The following is a 25479-nucleotide window of genomic DNA, read 5'->3' as shown; positions in this document are numbered from 1 at the left end:
TCCCACCAACAGTGTAGGAGGGTTCCCTTTTCTCCACACCCTCTCCAGCATTTATTGCTTGCAGATTTTTGGATCGCAGCCATTCTGACTGGTGTGAAGTGGTACCTCATTGTGGTTTTGATTTGCATTTCTCTAATAATGAGTGATGTTGAGCATCTTTTCATGTGTTTGTTAGCCATCCATATGTCTTCTTTGGAGAAATGTCTATTTAGTTCTTTGGCCCATTTTTTGATTGGGTCGTTTATTTTTCTGGAATTGAGCTGCATAAGTTGCTTGTATATTTTTGAGATTAGTTGTTTGTCAGTTGCTTCATTTGCTATTATTTTCTCCCATTCAAAAGGCTGTCTTTTCACCTTGCTGATATTTTCCTTTGTTGTGCAGAAGCTTTTAATTTTAATTAGATCCCATTTGTTTATTTTTGCTTTTATTTCCAGAATTCTGGGAGGTGGATCATAGAGGATCCTGCTGTGATTTATGTCGGAGAGTGTTTTGCCTACGTTCTCCTCCAGGAGTTTTATAGTTTCTGGTCTTACATTTAGATCTTTAATCCATTTTGAGTTTATTTTTGTGTGTGGTGTTAGAAAGTGATCTAGTTTCATTCTTTTACAAGTGGTTGACCAGTTTTCCCAGCACCACTTGTTAAAGAGATTGTCTTTACTCCATTGTATATTCTTGCCTCCTTTGTCAAAGATAAGGTGTCCATATGTGTGTGGATTGATCTCTGGGCTTTTTATTTTGTTCCATTGATCTATATTTCTGTCTTTGTGCCAGTACCATACTGTCTTGATGACTGTGGCTTTGTAGTAGAGCCTGAAGTCAGGCAAGTTGATTCCTCCAGTTCCATTCTTCTTTCTCAAGATTGCTTTGGCTATTCGAGGCTTTTTGTATTTCCATACAAATCTTGAAATTATTTGTTCTAGTTCTGTGAAAAATATCGCTGGTAGCTTGATAGGGATTGCGTTGAATTTGTAAATTGCTTTGGGTAGTATACTCATTTTCACTATATTGATTCTTCCTATTTTGCCTTTTCATACTGCCCATGGGGTTCTCAAGGCATTATATTATATATGTACATATGAATATTAGGTGTATTGCATCATTTTGTAAACTGTTTTGAAAATGTGTTTGTCATTTAGTGGTTTTTCTTGAACATTTTCCCATATGATTAATAATTCCTGTATACTGTGATTGTGAGTGAATAAAACATCATCTCTTGCATAGATATATGATGTTATTTAACCTTTCATCTGTGTTAGATATTAAGTTTACTTCCATTTTTTTTACCATGAAACTCTATGGTTTTTGTACATAATCTTGTGTATTTCCTCAAGTAGATTCCTAAAAATTGTTAATTACTTAGTCAAAAGGAATGAATATTCTTGAAACTTGATATATATTTTCAAACTACTTTTGGAAAAGATAAATTCAGTTTACATCCTCACTGGAAATTCCCTTTTGCATTTTCTGTAGTGAAGTGCGTCTCACTGTGTGTCCAGCTTGAAATACTTTTTACCTTTTCTCCTTTGACTGCTAGAATGATATTCTTCTAAATAGATATGCAGAAATTCAAGAAGTCAGTGGGTAGAATTGTCTTGTTGAAAACTGTAGAATTTTTTATTTCAATCTGAGCTCAGTAAATATTAGTTGAAACTTTATAGAGAGAGTGGTCCAAAGGTGACTGTTCAATAAATATTGCTATTTGTGTGTTGAAAATATAACGACTCTTTCTCTCACTTAGTTTAAGAAACAGATTATTGAATGTTTAAATGAGAGTCCCAGCGTGGATCACTTGCTCTCCATTAAAAAGACACTGAAAAGCTTAAAGGCTCGACTGAGATGGAAATTGGTTGAAAAGAATAATTTGGAAGAAGTAAGAAAACAGTTGGTTCTTAATGAACTCTGTGTGTACCTAATTTTACTTGGGGTCTGCTTCTTAAATACACTCTTTAAAATTATTCCCTTTTTGTTTTATATATTTTATCTTTTTCCCTCTGTATGTTACTGTTAATAATGTAAAACATTTTCTTATGTCATGAAATGTTTTCTAAAAATGTTTTACATGGTTGCCTTGGTTGTTAGTAACATAAATGTTTTTGAATAATTTAAAAAACTTTTACTGGGACTGTTGCAATGTCTATTAAAAACAAGCCTTTACATGCTGAGAGGTGACAGGGTGCTCCCCCAAAGGTAGAATTTTGTTATAAAGATCAGGATGTCTTTTGTTAACTCTCTTTTTAAGGGCTGGACATAGTATTTCTTGCAGATATTTTAAGTTGTTTTCATATGTAATAGAACAAAAAGAATTAGGACACTTTTAGCTTTTAGGCTTGAAACTTTGTGAATAAACTGTCATTCTTTGTTCCCTTGAGGATTCCATTTACTTATCAAAGGGGTTTACATTATATCTTAATCCAACTTGAATTAGCTTTCTTTCTCATTGGAGCAGTTAAGCATGGAACTAATTTAATAGTTTAAAATTCTTCTAGTTTTATCCTCTTCTGGGCTGTAGGACGTGAGGTCTTTTTTAGTTTACTTTTTTTAACTGTTATAGAAATACATCTAACCTTAAAGACATGTACCTTTTAAGGAGACTTATTTATTATCATTGATGTTTACAGAGTCTTTAGGAGTCCTACATTGTTTTTCCTAGGCATGCCACATGTTTACTGATTTTTTTAAACTTAAGTTTTACATGGAGAAAGATTCCGTGGAATTTAATTGTATTCTGGTTTCCTGTTCTTGATATTTATTTTATGGTGGCAGTTGGTCATCTTAGAGAACATCTATACAGCAAATTAAGAGATAAGAAAAATCTATGTAATAGACTTTATGGCTTTATTTTTATAATCCCTTTTTGTAGGTTTTAGAAAATTCAGGGTTAGAATAAACTAATATTAAACTAATATTAATTTGACAATTATGTTATGAGGGACTGTTAAGTGCTAGCTATGGAAGGATACGTGAAAATCAGACAGTGATTTGCCATAGAAGTTACATTAATTCTTACTAGGAAGAACTTGTTTTCAGTCTACTTTAATAAGCCTGTAACGTTATTTTTTTCTTTCTGGTTAAAGTCTGATGACCATGATGGATCTGAGATTGAAAAAATAAAACAAGAAATAACTCAGTTACGGAATAGTGTCTTTCAGGGAATTTATCATGAGCAGGAGGAATATGTAAGTACTTGATTCTTTGAAATGTTGATTTAGTTTTAAAATTGGATTCAAATACCTGTTTTTATGAAGTGGACTGTAATCACAAGGCAGAGATTATATTGGCATAGTTATCTTGGTATGGGGGTTTCCCTGGTGTGTCAGATGGTAATTTGCCTGCAAAGCAGGAGACGTGGGTTTGGTCCCTGTGTTGGGAAGACCCCCTGGAGAAGGGCTTGACTATCCACTCTGGTAGTCTTTCCTGGAGAATTCCTTGGACAGAGGATCCTGGCAGTCTGTAGTCTATGGTGGCGCAGGGAGTCAGACACAACTAAGTGACTAACTGTTGATAGAATAATATTTATGTGAACTTAGATGTTAATTTCTGATGACAGAATATTTCATAACCATTGTTCCGGATGCTTGCAGAAAATTGCAGAAAAGTATAAAGAAATATCATCTGTAACTTTCTCAATCGGTGGTAACAGTAGTATAATTATACTAAACTTTTAACTTATCTTCCTTCTAGTCTTCTTTTTACAGGAATCAAGATTATATCACAGACAGTTTTGCATACTACTTGTTTTCTGTTTAACATAAAGCCCAAAGATTTTTCCTTTATTAAAATCTATATGATTATTATTTTAGCTTAAGACTGCAGTGAAAAAATTAACAGGGTACCATAATTTAGTTGAATATTACAAAATAAAACTACTGGGTTGAGGGTAAGTTTTACCACTGATTTTTGTTACTTTGGAAGAATCAGTCAGCATATCTTGTCTTTAAAATGGAAAGAATATTGCATTTTATATTTTAGGGATATTATGGGAAGAAAAGGAAGGTAAGAAACAGTGCTCTGAAGAATAAAAGTACTATGAAAATAATAGGCACTTTATTATGTGATATTTAGCAAACTTACCTGTGTGTACTTCATTATTCATCTTGTGAATATTGGATAAAATAACTGTCTCCCATGAACTTGATAACTGTCTGGAAATTTTACTGAATAAAACACGTGATAAATGACTTTTCTAAGGATATTCAGGTGACACACTTGCTGCAAATTAGCTTTTGTCGAGCTACATGTTTATTTTTTTCTTTCTAGGCTTTTATGATTTTTTTTCCTACATGAAATAGCCAGCATTTTAAAGTGTTACTGTGTTCTTATATTTTGAGGACTAGTGACAATTTGTGATTCCAGTTGATTTTTCATCACATTTTTTCATTTTAGCTTGAAAGTGAGTGTGGACTTTGACCTTAGGCAAGATTTTGTGCCTGTATATGTAAGCCAAGCTTAAAATTTGTAGTAAACTTTTTCTTCTGTTAGTAAGGTGGTTAATTTAGATCCAGGTTGACGCTTGGTTTTCATTCATTGTGGTAGAAGGCAAAATCAATGATTTTATGTCTTATGAGGTTATATATATATTATTAGATTAGAAGTCTTGTTAGATATTTAATAAGGGAGGTACCAGGATGTACGGTTGAATATACATTGATCTATAATAAAAAATATATATTTTTAAAATTTAGGCGAAGCTGAGTAGTTTAGTACAAAAATGGTTCCCTGAGCTTCCTCTACTTCATCCTGAAATAGGATTACTTAAGTACATGGTAAGCTTTGTTTCCTTTGAGAATTACTACTATGCAGAGTGCTGAAAAGTGATGATGTTACAATTATGTATCATTGTTAAATCTATAATAATCTCGCTATAAAAATGTTTCTGCTGAATGGTTTTTAGTATTAGAACTTTCTCAAGACTGTCTTTCATACTTGCATTCTGTATTTTAATTTTTATATCAGTTTGCATGTTTTCTGTATTTTCTCTTTTTCTCATAACTAAAGAGAAAACATTTTGCATGGCACTTATTTGAATTAAATGTGTTTATCTTTTGAATTGATGAAGCAATTTTACCTCCTGTTCCCAGAGTTAGAATAAAAGCAGGACTCTGATAGTCATGAAGAATTTTTAAACAGAATGTATCTTTTAAAGCAGGCTGGAAAAATTGTTCTAGAGAAGTTGAGATAGAAGTTAAGGTAGATATGTTAATGTGACTATGATTTTCTAGGCAGTCAGGATTCAAAGCTAGGAGATCAGTGTATTGGATAGGACATTGTGGAGCAGGATTGGTAAACTCTGGCTCTCAGAGCAGAGTCTGTTAATTCTGTGTTTTATTATTTTGTTTGCTGCCCATGAGGGTCTAGAGGAGATGTTTATTCTTTAACATTGTCATTAAATTCATGATAATAGTTTAAATATAGTACCTAAAGGAATGTTCACATAGATGTGTGAACTGATAAATATATAAGATTAAAGTCCTGTAAACTGTTAAAGCAATTACTGAATAATCTTTTCAGACTAAACTTTAAAATAATGTGAGATTTTCCTTGCAATTATTTAATTTTGCTTAGAGACTATTTTATGTAGGATGCGTGAGTAAATATGTGATACTGTATGGGGCTTGAAAATTAATTTCAAAAATACGCTAATCTGTTTTATTGTGGAAGATTAATCATGGCTTATGATTCTCTTCATTGACCTGCAAAACTGTTAATCATAATCATATGATTGGTTATGGATACCCTTAATTATTTTAAGGTGTTTTCCTGTGATATGTGCTTTAGGAAATCCCTTGTAGGTTGATTATATATTGTGGATTACTTAAATATGGTGACAACACTTAAAAAAACAAAATAATTCCACAATCCCTCATTATTAATAAGACTATACCACAGTAAAACTCAGCTTGATTTAAAATGTCGATAGGCATGTTTTAGTGCAAAAAATTATTCCTTTTAAAAAGTATCAGGAATATATAGTAGAATTAAATTATTTGAAAGAAATTTTCAATTTTAGTGATTCCATTTCGAACAGAGGCAGGGCTGTTAGAACTCTGTTAGTTCCTAGAATTGTGGTAGTCTTAATTTTTAGACTTCTCATTCCCATTCTACAGCCTTCTTTTTATTTTTCATCATTTTAATATTTTTTTAGTAAACACATTGTTTCCCAAGTAAACATCAAGGTTCCTTGGACACAGGGTTCATCCCAGTCATTTTCAGAATCTTGTGTGGAGATGTAGCATGATTAAGTGTATGGTGATTACATTCTGGGTGGGAATTCAAGTGCCAGGAAATAGAAAAAATATAAAACTTTAAATATTCTTATTTTATTGGTATCTCCAGTAGAGTTCATGATATCCAGTCCATCTGATAGTATGTAACTAATTTTGTTATTTGAAAGTGCTGTGGTTGTTTGGTTTCTTGAACTAAAACAAAAACTTGTTCTTAGAACTCTGGTGGTCTTCTTACAATGAGCTTGGAAAGAGATCTTCTTGATGCTGAGCCTATGAAGGAGCTTAGCAGCAAGCGTCCTTTGATACGTTCTGAGGTTAATGGGCAGATAATTCTTTTAAAGGTAAGTTTAAGTTCTTTGGACTTGGGGGAGATTCAGAGAAGTACCATGTGGTGGTGGTAGTTTTACAGGAAAGTAAAGACCCACTGTTTATTTTCTAAATTATATGAATTAACTGGTATCATGATTATGTTTCCAGTTTGGCTGCCGTAACTACCTTGTATTTAAAGTTTCCCTCATTTCCCTAAATAATATATGTTTTTAATAGGATATACTTGCTTTTCTCTTTTCAGGAGAACTTAATATGATCTAGCTAAGATTCAAAGTTCTTATTTTTCTTAGGTTTCTATTTGAAATCTCAACTATTTTGCCAACAGTCTTCTGTTCTTTGATTTCTTCTTTTCGTTGACCTGCAAAACTGTTAATCATAATAGTTGGATAATTTTGGCCTTAGTGGGTTTATATTGTAGACTACATTTTAAGCTACTGGTAGAATTGTTCTTTTCTTTTTAAATTACATCATTAAAAGCAGATAGGAAAACTACTCATGCAATTAAAAAATAAATTTAGATATATTTTAACTTACATAAAATTTAAGTTGAAATGATATATAATTAGAGTGAGATTTTAATCTTAGGACTGCCACTTCCTCTCTTTTGGTAAAAGGGCTATTCTGTGGATGTCGACACGGAAGCCAGGGTAATTCAGAGAGCAGCTGCCTATCACAGAGCTTGGAGAGACGCTAAAGGAGAATCTGGGTTGCTACCACTGATATTCTTATTTTTGTGTAAGGTAAAGTTTTTATGCTAATCTCTTTCAGAAAACTTTTTATTTAAAATATGTTTTAGTTACAAGCTTTATAGAAGTAAATGCTTTTAACTTTTTAAATTGAATATATAGTTGATTTACAATTTTGTGTTAATTTCAGGTATATTAATTTCATAGCACAGTATTTTTGCAAGTTTTATTCCATTGTAAGATAATGGGTAGAATTCCCTGTATTACATAGTAAATCTTTGTTGCTTATCTGTTTTATATATAATAGTTTGTATCTACTAACCCCATACCCCTAATATGTCCCTTGCAGTTTCCATCTCCTGTTTGGTAACCACAGTTTGTTTTTTATGTCTGTCAGTCTGGTTCTGTTTTGTATATATATTCATTTGTATTATTTTTTAGATTCTATATGTAAGTGATATCATATAGTATATGTCTTTCTCTGAGTTATTTCACTAAGCATAATATGCTCTAGGTCCATCTACATTGCTGCAAATGGGAATATATATCCCATTGTATATACCACATCTTCTTAATTCACTCATTTGTAAATGGACATTTGGGTTCCATCCATGTCTTGACCACTGTTAATAATGCTGTTTTGAACACTGGAGTGTATATATCTTTAGGATTTTTGTTGTTGTTACTGTTTTCTGGATATATACCCAGAAGTAGAATTGCTGGATTGTATGGTGGTTCTATTTTTAGTTTTTTAAGGAACTCCATCTGTTTTCCTTAGTGGCTGTACCAATTTACATTACCACCAACAATGTAAGGGCTCCCTTTTCTCTATATCTTCTCCAAAGTTAGTTATTTGTTAAATTTTTTTTGATGATAGCCCTTCTGATAGCTGTGAGGTGATAGCTAGCTCATTGTGGTTTTGATTTGCACTTCTCTAATAATTAGTGATATCGAACATCTTTTCCTGTGCCTGTTAGCCATCTATATGTCTTCTTTGGAAACATATCTATTCTTCTGCTTATTTTTGTATTGTTTTTAATATCAAGTTGTATGAACTGTTTGTATATTTTGGATATGAACTACTTGTTGCTGCTGCTGCTAAGTTGCTTCAGTCATGTCCGACTCTGTGCGGCCCCATAGATGGCAGCCCACCAGGCTCCCCCGTCCCTGGCATTCTCCAGGCAAGAACATTGGAGTGGGTTGCCATTTCCTTCTCCAATGCATGAAAGTGAAAAGTGAAAGTGAAGTCACTCAGTCGTGTCCGACTCTTAGCGACCCCATGGACTGCAGCCTTCCAGGCTCCTCCGTCCATGGGATTTTGCTACTGGAGTGGGGTGCTATTGAACTACTTGTTAGTCACATCATTTTTTAATATTTTCTCCCATTTCATAGGTTGTCTTCATTTTGTTGATGGATTCTTTTTGCTGTGCAAAGCTTTTACGTTTTATTTAGACGGTTTTTTCAGCAAGTGGTGCTGGGAAAGCTGGATAGTGACATATGAAACAATGAAATTATAGCATTCCCTCACACCATATACAAAAATAAACTCAAAATAGTTTAATACATAAATGTAAGATAGGAAACCATAGAGCTCCTAGAAAAGAACATATGTGAAACACTCTTTGACATAAATTGTTAGCAATATTTTCTTGTATCGGTCTCCCAAGCAAAAGAAAAAAGCAAAAATAAACAAATGAGACCTAATTAAATTTAAAAGATTTTGCACAGCAGAGAAGTAATTCTTTGTGGAAAAATTATTTTGTACATTCATTGTATACTAAAGATATTTTGAAGAATTTTTCACTTAGATTCTCATTTTCTGTTTTGCTCTTTAGTCTGATCCTATGGCTTATCTGATGGTCCCATATTATCCTAGGGCAAATCTGAATGCTGTTCAGTCCACCATGCCTTTAACTTCAGAAGTAAGTAAAAACAAAAAACAAACAAACATTATTTCCATGGATGTGTCTAGTGAGAAAGTATCACCTAAAGTTTGTTGAGGGTATGCTGCACACTTTCAATGTACAGTTTTGATTATTTAATCGTCACATCACCCCTGGGATATGAGTTATCCCATTATATACAGATTAGAAAAGTGAGGCTCACAGAGATTAAAGTGACTGGTACAGGGTCCCTCATCCAGAGGCTGAGTTGGGACTTGGGGTTGGAACTTTTTGCCACCAAAGCATAATCCTTGTAACTGTTAGGCTGTGTCATATGTAAATTGTATAGTATAGCACTTAGTCTTAAGCAGTAGCTTTCATTTCTGTTGTAAATTTGAATTAGTAATAACAGTAAACAATGACCTGATTCTTTCTGCACGGTAACTCTTTTGGCCTCTTTTCTTTTCTAGATGGTCTATGGTCATTGTTTGTAATCCAAGTCTTCTTAGAGACTATAGTCTCTCAGTCATATTAAACATATATATATACACACATATGTGATACATATGTTTACATGATATTACCAGTTACATAATCAGGACTTCTGGCCTTTAATTCTTTCTCTATGCTGTATTGTTTTTAAAGGTTCATTCGGAGGAAGCTTAGTCACTTCTGAAAAAGTGTTTTAACTAGAGAAAAGGTTCAGTTATTAAAATGATTTGTCTACTTCCTGACTTCTTTTTGTATTTTCTATAGGAAGCTTTAAAGGTCATGAAAGGTGTAGCCCAGGGCCTTCATACATTGCACAAGGCTGACATAATTCATGGATCACTTCATCAGAACAATGTTTTTGCTTTAAACCGTCAACATGGAATTGTTGGAGATTTTGACTTCACCAAATCTGGGGTAAAATATTGTGGTTTTATAAATAAGTTCTAGACTTCATTTAGTATTATTAGGCACTTTTGCATCATATGGTAATTTATTATAAGATCTTTGCCTTCGGTTAACGTATATCATGTAGTGTAAGCTATTAATCTGTTATCAGCTAGATGCTAGGACAAGAGTTTCTAAAGTTGTGCATTAAAATTTTTTTTTAACCATAAGTTTTAGGAGCAACCTGAAATTACAGTCGATGGCATTGACAACATTAGCATTAATTATTTTATCAGTTGGAGGTTCCCTGGTGGCTCAGTGGTAAAGAATCTGTCTGCCACTGCAGGAGACGTGGGTTCAGTCCTTGGGAGAAGGACGTGGCAACCCACTCCTGTATTCTTGTCTTGGAAATCCCATGGATAGAGGAGCCTGATGGGTTACAGTCCATGGAGTCACAAAAGAGTGGGACATAACAAATAACAGCAAACAATTATTTTATCATCATCAAGAAACATTTAATTGCTAGAATACACAAGGAAAAGTAGATGGCTATCTGTCTCCCCATCTGCTGGTGCTCTCCCAATTAATAGATTAGATTTAGATACACAGGCTTTGCTATTTTTTGATTAGTGGGCATTTTTAGAAACTTGGGAATCTTGGACTTTTCCATTTAGTTTAAGTTCTAATTTGATGACATTAGCTGTTAATTTGGTGTCATGTTACCTCAGAAGAGGCAGTTTGTAGCAATAACATGTATCAGATAAAGAGAATATTGTGATATATTTTTTTTTTTTTGGTAGAGTAAGTAGTTTCAATATTTTTTCTTTTTGGTAGAGTAAGTAGTTTCAAAATACAATCACAAGGGAGCATTTATCTTTATTAAAATATAATTCACATATGATGTGTACATTTCAGTACTAATTTTAATATAGTCACAATATTCTGCATCAGTCACCACTGTCTAATTCTGAAACATTTTTATCACCCTCGGAAAGAAACCTCATACTGCTTTGCAGTCACTCCTCCTCTATCTCTATTAAGTCTCTTGGAAACCACTAATCCACTTTCTGTCCCTATGGACTTAACTTATGGTGGACATTTTCTGCGTATGGAATCATACAATATGTGGCTTTTTGTGATTAGCATATTTCATTGTGGATAATGTTTTCAAGATTTATCCATCTTGTAGCATGTGCCTGAACTTCATTCATTTTCTAAAAATTTTTTAATAACATAACCACATTTATTTCAGAATGTATTCCAGTATCAAATGGTAAAGTTCAACAATGCAAAACTGAAATTGCTTTTGCACCAGTTTAATAATTTTACACATAATAATCCATATGTTTCATTACTACTCTCTCAATTCTTCCCACCCCTCTCCTTCCCCACCTGTGTCCATATGTCCATTCTGTATGTCTGTGTCTCTACTGCTGCCTTGAGGATAGGTTTATCAGTACCACCTTCCTAGATTCCATATATATATACATTAATATATGATCTTTGTCTTTCTCTTTCTGACTTACTTTACTCTGGATAATAGGCTCTAGGTTCATCCCCCTCATTAGGACTGACTGAAATGCATTCCTTTATATGGCTGAATAATATTCCATTGTATATATATACCACAACTTCTTTATCCATTGATCTGTTGATGAACATCTAGGTTGCTTCCATGGCCTAGCTATTGTAAATAGTGCTACAGTGAACATTAAGGTACATGTGTCTTTTTTGATTATGGTGTTAAAATGCCCAATTAGTATTTCATTGTATGGATGTACTGTACTTTGTTTTTACATTCATCAGTTTGTGGGTAATTGGGTTTCTACTTTTTGATTATTATGAATAATGCCTCTGTGAACATCAGTATACAAGTTTTTGTGTGGAGATATGTTTTCCTAGGGAAGGAATTATTGGGTTAAATGTTAGATGCCTGTGTTTCACTTTTTAAGAAACAAAGCTGTTTTCCAAAGTGTCTGTACTGTTTTACATGCTCTTCAGTGATAATATGAGGATTCCAGTTTCTCAGCATCCTTGCCAATATTTATTGTGTGTGGAGTTCCCTTTTGACTAGTAAAAGTCAGAATGCTTTATATATAGGTCATCTGCAAGTCATAGAATAATGCCATCTGTTTATATACAGTTTCAGTGGTTTTCATGTGGTACCTCAAAAAGATGAGAAAATAAAAATGTAAAACTGTAATGAAATGCTTGACTATAGAGGATTTATACAAATAAAATTTGCTGAAAGGTTTATTTTATATTTATTTGAAGATTAGGATAACATCTTAAAAATAACTGAACTGTGTGTTTTTAAAAGTTCTGTTTTTAGGAATCCTGGTTAGTTTACCAAGGCATGCCATTCTTCCAGCTATAAATATGAGTCCAATGTATTCTTCCTGATTTATACTGATTTGTCAGCTGTTATGCACATGCGCAGTTGCTTCAGTCATTTCCGACTCTTTGTGACCCCCTCAGCCAGGCTCCTCTGTCCATGAGATTTTCCTAGCAAGAATACTGGGGTGGGTTGCCATTTCCTCCTCCAAGAGATCTCAGTCCAGGGATTGAGCCCATGTCTTGTGCGTCTGCTACATTGTGGTGGATTCTTTACCATTGACCACTGGGGAAACCCTTAAAATTATTTATTCTGAAATATGGATTGAACTCACCTCTTGCTTAATTTTTTACCCTAATCTCAGTTGAAGTACTAACCAGAAGAGTAATTTGAAAAGTAGTCCATAGTCAAAAACATTGCTTTTCAGATTTTACACTACATGTGATTCTCCTGGGAATCTTGTTAAAATGCAGTTTTTAGAAATTGAGGTGAAGTTATTATATGATAGTATATGTTTCAAGTGTGCATAAAATGCAGATTTTTACTCAGCATTTCTGCAGTGGAAATTTTGTGTTTCTAACAAGTTCCCAGGTGTTACTATAGCTACTGGTCTTTGCAAGTACTACTCCCAAACTATCCTACTCTGAGAAGCAAGGATAAGGATGGTAGGAGAAGATAATTAACACTTAGCAATATATGCTAAGTAAGTAGTGTGCTGATTACCTTTACAATAACTCTAGGGTAGTTACAAGTTAATTTCCTTTGTACAAATTAATTAAGGCTGAAAGAGATTAAAGCCAAAGGTCATATAGCAAGTAAATGACAGAGTGAGTATTGCAGTCAAGGTTTATCTGAATCCAGGGTTCATGTTCTTGCCATTGATCATCCTTTTGACACATTAGAAATGGTATACTTAGAAAATGGTCAGTAGGGAAGGAAAGTACTTTATACTTGTGTTTTTAAAAACTACTTATAATTTTCAGAGTTAGAAAATAGCACTACCTCTTGCCTTAGTGAAGTGTATATTTTAAGAAAGTACTAAATTTTATTGAATCAATGATTCTTAATATTTAAGCTGGTGTCTACAATGTGCAGTGTAACGATAGTCTCACTGTTAAATTTCATGAGACTGATTTTAAGAGCAGTTTATAATAGTGGAAATTAGGTAAAAATATTTCAGAATGGAGAGAGAATAAAATATTTCAAATGAATATTTTTTTGTGTTGATTAAATGCAGATTACTTCACAGAAAGCTGCTTCAACTGTGTTGCCTCTAAAATATTTGACCTACTGTTTTTGTAGACTCAGCGAGCCTCAGTGAACATGATGGTTGGTGACTTAAGTTTGTTATCACCTGAACTGAAAATGGGAAAACCTGCTTCTCCGAGTTCTGACTTATATGCTTATGGCTGCCTTTTATTGTGGGTATGTTACATTTTTATTAAAACAGTCATTTTGTTGTTGTTAAGTGCTTAGTTGCTCACTGGAGTCCAGCTCTTTGCCATCCCATGGTTTGTAGCCTGCTAGACTCTTCTGTCCATGGGGATTCTCCAGGCAAGAATACTGGAATGGATTGCCATGACCTCTTCCAAGGGATCTTCCCAGCCGAGGGATAGAACCCAGGTCTCCCGCATTGCAGGCAGATTTTTCACTGTTTGATCCATGAGGGAAGCTCAAGATTGCCACCACTGAGCAACTAACACTTTCACTTTTCACAGGAAAACAGGAAAAAAGGCCATTTTGCCTTTATAATAATGCATTATACAGGGATGTATAGTGTGTGTAGATATACACATACAGATGTGTTATATTTCAGTATAAGAAGGAAAGTGATGATCTGAAGTCATTTTTTTCAATATATTAAAATGTCTCTGAACATGTAGAGACATTTGTAATAACCAAAAGTGGGAAAACCTGGATGTCCATAAACAGGTAAGTGGGTAAATAGTCTACTGTATATCCATTGGAATACTTATCGTTTTTATTTAGTTGCTAAGTTGTGTCCTACTCTTCGTGATCCCGTGGACTGCAGCCCACCAGGCTCCTCTGTCCATGGGATTTCCTAGGCAAGAATACTGGAGTGGATTGCTGTTTCCTTCTCCCGGGGACCTTCCTGACCCAGGGATTGAACCCACATCTCCTGCATTGGCAAGCAGATTGTTTACCCCTGAGCCCCCAGGGAAGCCCCATTGGAATACTACTAAGTAATAAAAAGGAATGAAGTATTAATACAAGCATGCCTTATACTATTGCCCTTCACTTTATTGCACTTTGCAGATACTGTATTTTTTTATATATTGAAGATTTGTAGCAACTCTGCATTGTCAGGTTATGGTTGGCATTTTTTAGCAACTAAGTATACTTAAAGTATGTACATTGTTTTTTAGACATAATGCTATTGCATACTAAATATGTTATGGGAAGCCAAAAAAATTGTCTCACTTTTTCATTGCAGTTTTAGCTTCATTGCAGTGATCTAGAACTGAATTCTCACTGTCTCCAAAGTATGCCTTTATACCCAGTAATATGGAGGAATCTCAAAATAATTCTTCAAAGTTAAAAAAGCCGAAGTAAAGAAAGAATTCATACTTATGGTTTTATTTATATAGAATTATAAAAAGTGCAAATTTACCAATGGTGATAGAAAGGAGGTTTGCAGTGGTCTGGGGTTTGCGGGTGGAGGGGAAGGGAGGGATAGATTACAAAAGAGCACAAGGAAATGTTTTGGCATGATCACCATGTTCATCGATAATGGTGATGATTTTGTAGAAGTATATATCATATATACTTTAAATGCACGTGGTTTACACCGCAATAAAGCTATTATTAAAAGGGTGTTTATACCTACCCAAGTAGTAATCAGTGGGAGTTCCATGCCCCAGTTAATCCTATGTAAGTTTTAGCCTTATGTTGTCATATGTATTTAAAGTTGTCTGGTTTCATAGAACCATGATAGCCGTAGAAATGATTATTGTACTGGCATGATTTTTGTCATTGCTTCAGTAATCTCTTCATTCTTTACATCATAAGGATAAAAGTAAATGTCTGAAATGTTCTTAGGTTCCTGAGAGTTATCATAAAATATCAATTAAGTGTGGCAATGGCACTCTTTATTCCATCAATTTCCTTTCTTCATTAGCTGGTAGTAAAACGCTCTATGAATATGACACTATTGTGCTGAATTCTTGCTCTTCTGTAATGTTGACTGAGGTCTTCTACAAATTTTATTTTTTAACTATCATGTAATATAGTTGATTGGATTTTGGTGTTCAATCCTGTGAATTTTAACAAACTGTAGATTAGTATACTCATTACTACAGTTAGGATGCACAACAGTTCCATAACTCATAGAAAAAAAAAGAAATCCTATTTGCTGTCCCTATTCTCTCTCCCTAACCCTTGACCCTTGGCAACTGCTGATCTTTTCTATCACTACAGTTTTGTCTTGTTAACAGAAGATCATATAAATGTTACCTTACAGTATGTAACCTTTTGAGACTAACTTCTTTACTCAGCATAATGACTTTGAGATTCATTCAAGGCTTGTAGTATATTGAGAGTTGATTCCATGTTTGTGGCTGAGTACTACTCTGTTATGTGACTGTAGCAGCTTTGTTTATCTGTTCACCTGTTGCAGGACATTTGGATTGTTTCCAGTTTGGGGCTATTCCAAATAAAACTTTGATGAACATTTAGGTATAGGTTTTTGTGTAATCCTATTTTTACTTCTCCAGAATAAATTCTCAAGAGGGAGACTGTTGGGTAGATTGTAACTATATGTATAACTTTATAAAGTGCTGCCAGACTTTTTCAGAATGGATATACCATTTTGTGTTATCAGAACCAGCACTGTATGAGAGTTTCAGATGCTCTGCATCATTGTTGAAGTTTTAATGTTTTAGCAATTCATGTATTTTTGCCTTTCCATACACATTTTAGAAACAGCTTGTCTATACATGCAGAAAACCTCTGTGACTTTGCTTGGAACTGCATTAAATCTGTAGATCAATTTAGGGAGAATTAGCATTTTGAATAATTGACATCTTTATTAAGTCCTTTAATTCACAAATCCATTTATTTAGGCCTTTTTAAAAATTTATTCTATCAGCATTTTGTTATTTTTGAACTTAGAGATCCTATTTTATGTGTTGTTAGATTTTATACTTCAGTATTTAATTTTTTGGAGCTATTGTGATACCGTAAAAAAACTAAAAAACTGTTTTCTAATTGTTCAAGTTCTTTTTAAAAACAGCTATTTTATTGATAGGAAAGTTAGTTATTACCAAAGTTTACAGACACTTTGATCTTCCTTCTCAAAGAACTAGGTAAGTTAAAATAGAAACCACAGTGTAAAATATATAAAAGGGCAAAAAAGTCAGGACCCAAGGGCTGTGTTTCAAAGTTAAACGAATCGTTAGCAAAGGATCTCATTTCCAGCATCATGAATAGTTTACTGTTACATTATGACTTTCAAAAGTTTTGGAATTAGCAAAAGTAAAAGTTAACAGCTTATTTAGTATTAAAACACCGGAATACTGACTAAATATTTTGGAATGTATCATAAAAGATAGTTTGATTTAGGATCATTTTTGTTGTGAGACCCATATTAAATGACAGAAACATTCTGAAAACTGCCTTTAACTACAGAAAATTTTAGTATTTGAGTGTTGGCGACCCTCCCACCTCTAGCAGTTAAGTCGTCTTTTAACTGGTACATTCTTAAAGTTGCTTGTATTAAGGTTCTTTTGTATATTTCTAGGTTATAATGAAATTCTTAAAGGCATTTCTAGAAGTCAGTTTTAAAACTTAGAGCAGTTCTGACGTGATACTGAAAAAAAAAATTTCGTGGGTGTTACTGCGAGGAAGCAGAATAATTTTAAAATGAAGAGTGAATGTTTTTTTCTTTTATTCAAGTATCACTTTTTCAACTTGGCCTTCTTTAAAATGCAACTCTTTTCACCCTGCTTCAGTTTTCTCTTAGCATACTACTTATGTCTTTTGTCTTTTTTATCATCTGCTTCTCTCCATAGAATGTAATCTCCTTTTAGGCAGCTTGTCTGTCTTGTTTGCTACTGTTTCCTGTGCCTAGAAGTGTTCCTAATAGTGCTGTTACTGGAATAGTAACTGAACAAAAGCATGCCTTTGTGGGTAGCAAATTGGACATTTAAATTTTAGCCACAATTATGTACTAAAGTATTAGGTTTTTCTTTTTTTTTTTTTCCTTTTAAATAAATGTTTCTTGTTTCCTGAGTGAAACAAGATCAGTAGATGAACTCTCCACCATGGCCACTTACACCTTTCTTTGCAACCTTATTTGAAGATTTTCTTTTTTATTCCAACTCCAAAGGTATTCCTGGAAGATGTTAGTGGCCATATTGATCACCCATTGAACAACTTTGCTGTTGTTCAGTCTCTCAGTCATGTCTGATTCTTTGCAACCCCATGACTGCAGCACGCTAGGCTTCCCTATCATTTTTTGGACCTTCTTAACAATTTGAGACCCATGTCTTCATGAAATTTCAGTTACTTTCCAAGACCAGGATTTTGTAATTTCCTATAATTTTTCTTTTACGAAAGTAGTAGAATCCAATCCAGTACATTTTATCTGGACAAGACTTTCTATCTTCTCATCTTACTGTAACCACTATTACATCTACTGTGTTTGTTAACTATCTTCCCTTTCTGCCAAATCAATCAGCAACCTCCTAGCTTCTCTTCCTTTCTTCTTCAGCTTTGGATTTCATCATAGAACATCTAGACCACCCTTTGACTCCTATTCTTCTGCTTAGCCTCTTTACACAATCTTCATTTTTAGATGTTTTGTAATCTGCTTTATATGCTTTTAGAAAAATATTTTCCCTTTAAGGTTTTATTTCTTGAGAATAACTTTATAAAAGATATATGTATTTTATTTTTCTTCAAAGTATGACCAGACATTATATTTATTCATTTAAGAACATTATTGGGCTTCCCTTGTGGCTCGACTAGTATGCGAACCCAAGAATCCACCTGCAATGCGGGAGACCTGGGTTCTATCCCTGAGTCGGGAAGATCCCCTGGAGAAGGGAAAGGCTACCCACTCCAGTACTCTGGCTTGGATAGTCCATGGGGTGGCAAAGAGTTGGACACGACTGAGCGATTGTCACCAACTAACTAAGGACATTATTATGTCTATTTATAACATGGTGATAACATCCTCCCTTTTTGGGAGCACCTAGTAAGTATCTAAAGTACTTACTAAGTACTTTTTGAACTTTATCTCATTGCTTTCTCCTAAACAGTTGTGTGAAGGGAGCACATCATCATCCCGAGTGTAGGCATTAGGCATGTGAGAGTCAGAGAAGGGTACCACTTCCTAAGTAATGCCCTGTCGCAGGACTTCTGTGTCTTGAGGCTCCATGCAAGACCACCTGCTGCATTCACATCACATATCCAGCCTTGGAGGTATAGCCTTCACTGAAGCCAGTTGATGAACAGTTGCAGAAGGGGCTCAGGCTTCAGAGATAAGCTACTAAGTGCCATTGCCGTGACTACTATGAAGAACCTTACATTTTACAGTGCCCTATCAAGACATCTCCAACCTTGAGTTCTTTGATGAGACGTCCTCCTTCTAGAAAGTCTTGAGTAGATGTGAGTAACACTTACGTTTAGAGTTCAGGTATACCTTTGGCACATTATGCTTCATTTTGATGTTTAACTCCAAAATGAGAGACAAGGGAAAAGTAATATTCCATGTCTTGTTTTTCCTTTTAGACCCAGCTAATGTGATCAATAATGATTACCTCTCAAAAAATACTCCAATTAAGAGAAATCTCAGAGAAATAAAATGGATGGCAGTCCCCTAAAATCTGGAAGTGATTCTAACATCATGATTCAGTAGACTGAGTGGAATAGATCTCATTATTATGGAGTTGGCTGTAGGAGGATTAAGGGTTCCTAGCTGGATGGGACTGCTAACATCTCTAATGCCCTCTGTGCAGGAATTTCATATGTTTCTGAACTTGCTCTGAGATCCAACCAAGAATCTCAGACTTTCTCAAAGTGTGAAGTGAAGGATCATTTATAACGTCTACCCATGTTTTTACTCTTTTCTTTGTTCTTTCTTGTTCCTGATGTTCCAGTGTTTCTTCTTTTATCATTTCCTTTCTATTTTAAGAACTTGTTTTTGCCATTCTTTTAAGGTAAGTCTCCTGAGCAAAAACTCTTTAGTTTTCTTTTTCCTTCATCTGAGAGCATCTTAACTGCACCTTCATTTCTGAAGAATATTTTTTGCTGGTACAGAATTCCGAGTTTATAGTTCTTTTTTTTCATTGCTTAAAAAATGCTATTCAGTTTTCTTTGGACCTTCTTGGTTTCTCATGAAAAATCCACTGTTATTTGAATCATTCCTCTGTAGGTAATTTTTCTCTCCATCTGGTTTTAAGACTTCTCTGTCAGTTTTTTTCGGAAGTTTGATTATGATGTGTCTTAGCATGGATTTCTTTGGGTTTAACTTTGTTTGGGGTTTGTTCAGCTGCACTTTGTTTTTCCGCAAATACGTAGAATTTGGTTCAGCTATTACTCCTGCAGTTTGTTAGTCTTACACTCTCCTTTTTTTCTGAGATTGATGATACACATTTTGAGTCTTTTGTTATTGTCCCACAGATCCTGAGTCTCTGTTCATTTTCTTTTTCTTGTTCAAATTGGGTATTTTGTGGTATTTTTGTCTTCAATTTCATCAGTGCTTTCCATTGTCATATTTATTCTGCTATTGAGCCAGTTCAGTGAGTTTTTTCTTTCTGTTGTTCTCTTGTGGTTTTTCAGTTCTAAAATTTCTATTTGATTTTGTCTGTCGGTTCTGTCTTCTTTGCTGAGGCTTTTTTTTTCTTTCATGCAGGTTTCTAATTGGTCTCTAAGCATTGTTATGATGGTTACTTTAAAATCTTTGTCAGATAATCCCTATATCTGTGTCATCTTGATGTCTGTTGATTATTTTTTTCTCATTTAAGATCTTGTTGGTTTTTATTTTGACATGATTTTTAACTGTAGCCTGAACATTTCTGCTATTATGTTCTGAGACTGTGCATCCTATTTAATCTTTTTTTTTTTTTTTTTTTTTTGGCAGACAGTCATTACCCTGTTTAGGTGTAGTGTACAGTTTCAGATGAGATTAGATCTGCAGCTCCCTTCTGAGCTCAGCTGACACCACCTCAGCAAAAGTGAAATGCTGATTTGTACTGCTTTGCCTCTTCTTTTTCTTGGTGGGTAGGAGAGGAAATCATCTCTCTGTTGACTCCTATTGATGCTGGGGAGAGGGGGAGCAAAGTGTTAAACTGTTATGGCCTTGTTGCTGCCTTGTGAGGGTATAAGTTTCGTTTCCACTGGCGTGGTCCTACTGACCCTTGGGGAGTAGAGAGGGAAAATAGAGTGCTGGCTAATAGTGCCTACACTACTTTTTCTGCTTTGTTGCTGCTGAGGGTAGAGTAGAAGATACCTCTCTGCTGGGTCCCATTGGCAGTACCAGTTTGGGTAGATGGCAGCTAGTGCCATCATATAGAGCTTTGTTCTGCCTCTTTGTTGATGGTTAGGGTGGAGGTCCAACTCCCCACTCAGCCTTGCTGACACAGTTTTTCCCTTGGTATTTGGCTGGAATAGAGACTATTACTATATTCTTTGCAGCCAAAGATGGAGAAGCTCTATACAGTCACCAAAAACAAGACCGGGAGCAGACTGTGGAATAGCTCATGAACTCCTTATTGCCAAATTGAGACTTAAATTGAAGAAATTGATTTAGGTATGACCTAAATCAAATCCCTTATGATTATACAGAGGAAATGAGAAATAGATTTAAGACACTAGATCTGACGGACAAAGTGCCTGATGAACTATGGACGGAGGTTCGTGACATTCTACAGGAGACAGGGATCAAGACCATCCCCAAAAAAAGAAAAGCAAAAAAGCAAAATGGCCGTCTGAGGAGGCCTTACAAATAGCTGTGGAAAGAAGAGAAGCGAAAAGCAAAGGAAAGATATACCCTTTTGAGTACAGAGTTCCAAAGAAGAGCAAGGAGAGATAAGAAAGCCTTCCTCAGCAATCAGTGCAAAGAAATGGAAGAAAACAATAGAATGGGAAAGACTAGAGATCTCTTCAAGAAAATCAGAGATACCAGAGGAACATTTCATGCAAAGATGGGCTCGATAAAGGACAGAAATGGTATGGACCGAACAGAAGCAGAAGATATTAAGAAGAGGTGGCAAGAATACACGAAAGAACTATACAAAAGAGATCTTCACGACCCAGATAATCACGATGGTGAGATCACTCACCTAGAGCCAGACATCCTGGAATGTGAAGTCAAGTGGGCCTTAGAAAGCATCACTACAAACAAAGCTAGTGGAGGTGATAGAATTCCAGTGGAGCTGTTTCAAATCCTGAAAGATGATACTGTGAAAATGCTGCACTCAATATGCCAGCAAATTTGGAAAACAGCAGTGACCACAGGACTGGGAAAGATCAGTTTTCATTCCAATCCCAAAGAAAGGCAATGCCAAAGAATGCTCAAACGACCTCACAATTGCACTCATCTCACATGCTAGTGAAGTAATGCTCAAAATTCTCCAAGCCAGGCTTCAGCAATATGTAAACCGTGAATTCCCAGATGTTCAAGCTGGTTTTCGAAAAGGCAGAGGAACCAGAGATCAAATTGCCAACATCCACTGGATCGTCGAAAAAGCAAGAGAGTTCCAGAAAAAGATCTATTTCTGCTTTATTGACTATGCCAAAGCCTTTCACTGTGTGGATCACAAGAAACTGGAAAATTCTGAGAGAGATGGGAATACCAGACCACCTGACCTGCCTCTTGAGAAATCTGTATGCAGGTCAGGAAGCAGCAGTTAAAACTGAACATGGAACAACAGACTGATTCCAAATAGGAAAAGGAGTACGTCAAGGCTGTATATTGTCACCCTGCTTATTTAACTGCTATACAGAGTATCTCATGAGAAACACTGGGCTGGAAGAAGCACAAGCTGGAATCAAGATTGCTGGGAGAAATATCAATAACCTCAGATATGCAGATGACACCACCCTTATGGCAGAAAGCAAAGAAGAACTAAATAGCCTCTTGATGAAAGTGAAAGAGGAGAGTGAAGTTTGGCTTAAAGCTTATCATTCAGAAAACGAAGATCATGGCATCTGGTCCCATCACTTCATGGCAAATAGATGGGGAAACAGTGTCAGACTTTATCTTTTTGGGCTCCAAAATCATTGCAGATGGTGATTGTAGCCATGAAATTAAAAGACGAAATTAAAAGTTTACTCCTTGGAAGGGAAGTTAGGACCAACCTAGACAGCATATTAAAAAGCAGAGACATTACTTTGTCAACAAAGGTTCGTCTAGTCAAGGCTGTGGTTTTTCCAGTAGTCATGTGTGGATATGAGAGTTGAACTATAAAGAAAGCTGAGCACTGAGGAATTGATGCTTTTGACCTGTGGTGTTGGAGAAAACTCTTGAGAGTCCCTTGGACTGCAAGGTGATTGAACCAGTCCATCCTAATGGAGATCGGTCCTGGGTGTTCATTGGAAGGACTGATGTTGAAGCTGAAACTCCAATACTTTGGCCACCTGACGCGAAGAACTGATTCATTTGATAAGACCCTGATGCGGGAAAGATTGAGGGCAGGAGGAAAAGGGGATGACACAGGATGAGATGGTTGGATGGCTTCACCAACTCAATGGACATGAGTTTGGGTAAACTCTGGGAGTTAGTGACGGACAGGGAGGCCTGGCGTCCTGGGGTTCATGGGGTCGCAAAGAGTCAGACACGACTGAGCGACTGAACTGAACCAAAAACATTTTCTGTTCTACAAGACCCTATTCCCAGTCCTTTGACTAGATGTAGTAGGCTTTTCTTGGGACTTTTTTGGTCTATGGCTCTTGCCATTTCTGGGTTGCAGACTTCTCTAGCATCCAGTGTGAGATATAGGAGAGTCAAAACCCGCAGAATTCACCATTGTGTCATTTCTTAAGTCCCAAGGTTCCTCGTCACCTCACCTTCTTCTTTCCATTTTACCTTCTCATTTCCGCCTTTCTGAGTCGTCTTAGGTTTGTTGATTGTGTTTTATTCAGGTTTAAAAGTGGATACTAGTGTGAAATGGGAGCCCTTGAATACCTTGGGAAGTGAATGCTTTTGAAGAATGTTGACACCCCATCAGTCTCAGTTCTGTTAGGTCTCAGGCTTGCTTTTACTCCTTTCACCTGCCCGTTCATTCTCATATTTCCCTCAATGATTACTTAAACCTTTTACTGCTATCCTCAGGCCCCTGCCTAAATTTCATCCCCATTCATTTAAGTAGACCTTGCCTTTAAAAAAAAATAAAACAAAAAACTGAGATCATGGTAATGTGCTTTCCATCGAATTTCAGTGCTTCTGTCTACAAACTGGTTGTCTCTTTACCCAGTTTTCTGTCTTCTTCCTCTGTCTCAGAGAATTAAAGTGCTCTTTCTTCATTGCAAGCCTTCTGTATGTGCTCTCGACCTTCACTGTATCTTTAGTCTATTTCTCTTACTTTTCACCTTTCCTTCAGCCTAAAATTATGGGTAAGTCTGATCTATCTGCAAAAATATCTAAGGTAATAATTTTTTATGACACACCACCTACTAAATTATTCCTTTGCCTTATGTTTGGGCATTTGTTTTAATCCTCTTTAGTACTGCCTATCTATTAAACATTAGCATGTCTAAGGATTTAGCTCACAACCTGCTGAAGTTTTCACTTACAGACCTCCCTTGGCTGGTGTTTTTTATTTTCATAACTTCTTGTGTCACCTGTTTGTTGTGATTCTCACATTTAAGAGAGTAAATCTTGAATGATTTGCATTGTTACATAGCAGAAACCAACACAGAACTGTAAAACAGTGTTCCTCCGATTAAAAATATATCAATTAATTTTTTAAAAAGTAGTCCTTTTGCCGGAGTTTCAGCATTGTATATATATGCCTTCCTTCTGGCTAACTTTACCTTCATTTGCAAAATACCTTGTCTTGTTCCAGAAAGGCTATAAGACAGTTCATGGGGGTATTGAAAGCAGAACAGGACATTATATATTGAAGATGAGAAGAAAGAAAAAAAAGGGTGTGGATATAAAGTGGAGCCATGAATGGGAGTGCTTCAAAATGCACACCCCAAAAACCTACTTAAAGCTGATAATATACAATGTATACATTGCCATTCCTTTCTACTATGCTCATAGTAAGACACTGCAACATGATGATAATCATGTTCACTGAGCTCTTACATGACCTCAAACAGCACCTATTAAGAAGCAGCATTGACTGAACAGAGTTGGTATTTATAAATAAACCTGTTTCCCATCCCTGATGAATGAGTCACTAGGATAGCTCTTATCTTTCTTCCAACCATTATGAGAAACTTAATCTGTTACATAAATCATTATCCCTCAGGTAAAAGCAAGTCAGTAAGTCAAGACAAGCACAGATATTGCCTTAACTGTTGTTGTGGAAAGTTTTACATATTTAAAGCAAAGGAAGAAATAAGGAAACCCCTTATCTTCAGCCAGATTCAACTATTGTCAACATTTAATTATAGTTGTTCTTGGTAATAAGACCAGGGACCCTCATAGAGACAGTATATACATTGCTAACTATATGTTAGGTCAGTTCAGTCCAGTCACTCAGTCGTGTCCGACTCTTTGCGACCCCATGAATTGCAGCACTCCAGGCCTCCCTGTCCATCACCAACTCCCGGAGTTTACTCAGACTCCAGAATGGACTGGTTGGATCTCCTTGCAGTCCAAGGGACTCTCAAGAGTCTTCTCCAACACCACAGTTCTAAAGCATCAATTCTTCGGCACTCAGCTTTCTTCACCGTCCAACTCTCACATCCATACATGACCACTGGAAAAACCATAGCCTTGACTAGACGGACCTTTGTTGGCAAAGTAATGCCTCTGCTTTTTAATATGCTATCTAGGTTGGTCATAACTTTCCTTCCAAGGAGTAAGCGTCTTTAAATTTCCTGACTGCAGTCACCATTTGCAGTGATTTTGGAGCCCAAAAAAATAGTCTGACACTGTTTCCACTGTTTCCCCATCTATTTCCCATGAAGTGATGGGACCAGATGCCATGATCTTCGTTTTCTGAATGTTG

General features: G+C 35.5%; 1 protein-coding gene across 1 annotated transcript in view; it reads left to right on the top strand.

Moving 5' to 3' along the window:
* The window catches only part of STK31 (serine/threonine kinase 31), an 83837-nt gene that overhangs the window by 45706 nt on the left and 12652 nt on the right, over positions 1-25479 (top strand). Inside the window, exons 15-22 of the mRNA XM_052639048.1 lie at positions 1739-1870; positions 3075-3176; positions 4683-4763; positions 6440-6565; positions 7169-7294; positions 9076-9162; positions 9880-10029; positions 13637-13759. Of these exons, the coding sequence (XP_052495008.1) occupies positions 1739-1870; positions 3075-3176; positions 4683-4763; positions 6440-6565; positions 7169-7294; positions 9076-9162; positions 9880-10029; positions 13637-13759 (927 nt within the window). The remainder of the gene's footprint in view (positions 1-1738; positions 1871-3074; positions 3177-4682; positions 4764-6439; positions 6566-7168; positions 7295-9075; positions 9163-9879; positions 10030-13636; positions 13760-25479) is intronic.

This window comes from Budorcas taxicolor, chromosome 4 (genome assembly GCF_023091745.1).
Source record: "Budorcas taxicolor isolate Tak-1 chromosome 4, Takin1.1, whole genome shotgun sequence".
Classification (NCBI taxonomy): Eukaryota; Metazoa; Chordata; class Mammalia; order Artiodactyla; family Bovidae; genus Budorcas; species Budorcas taxicolor.
The sequence above is the reverse complement of the archived record's forward strand: the minus strand, read 5'-3'. Positions and strand labels throughout refer to the sequence as shown.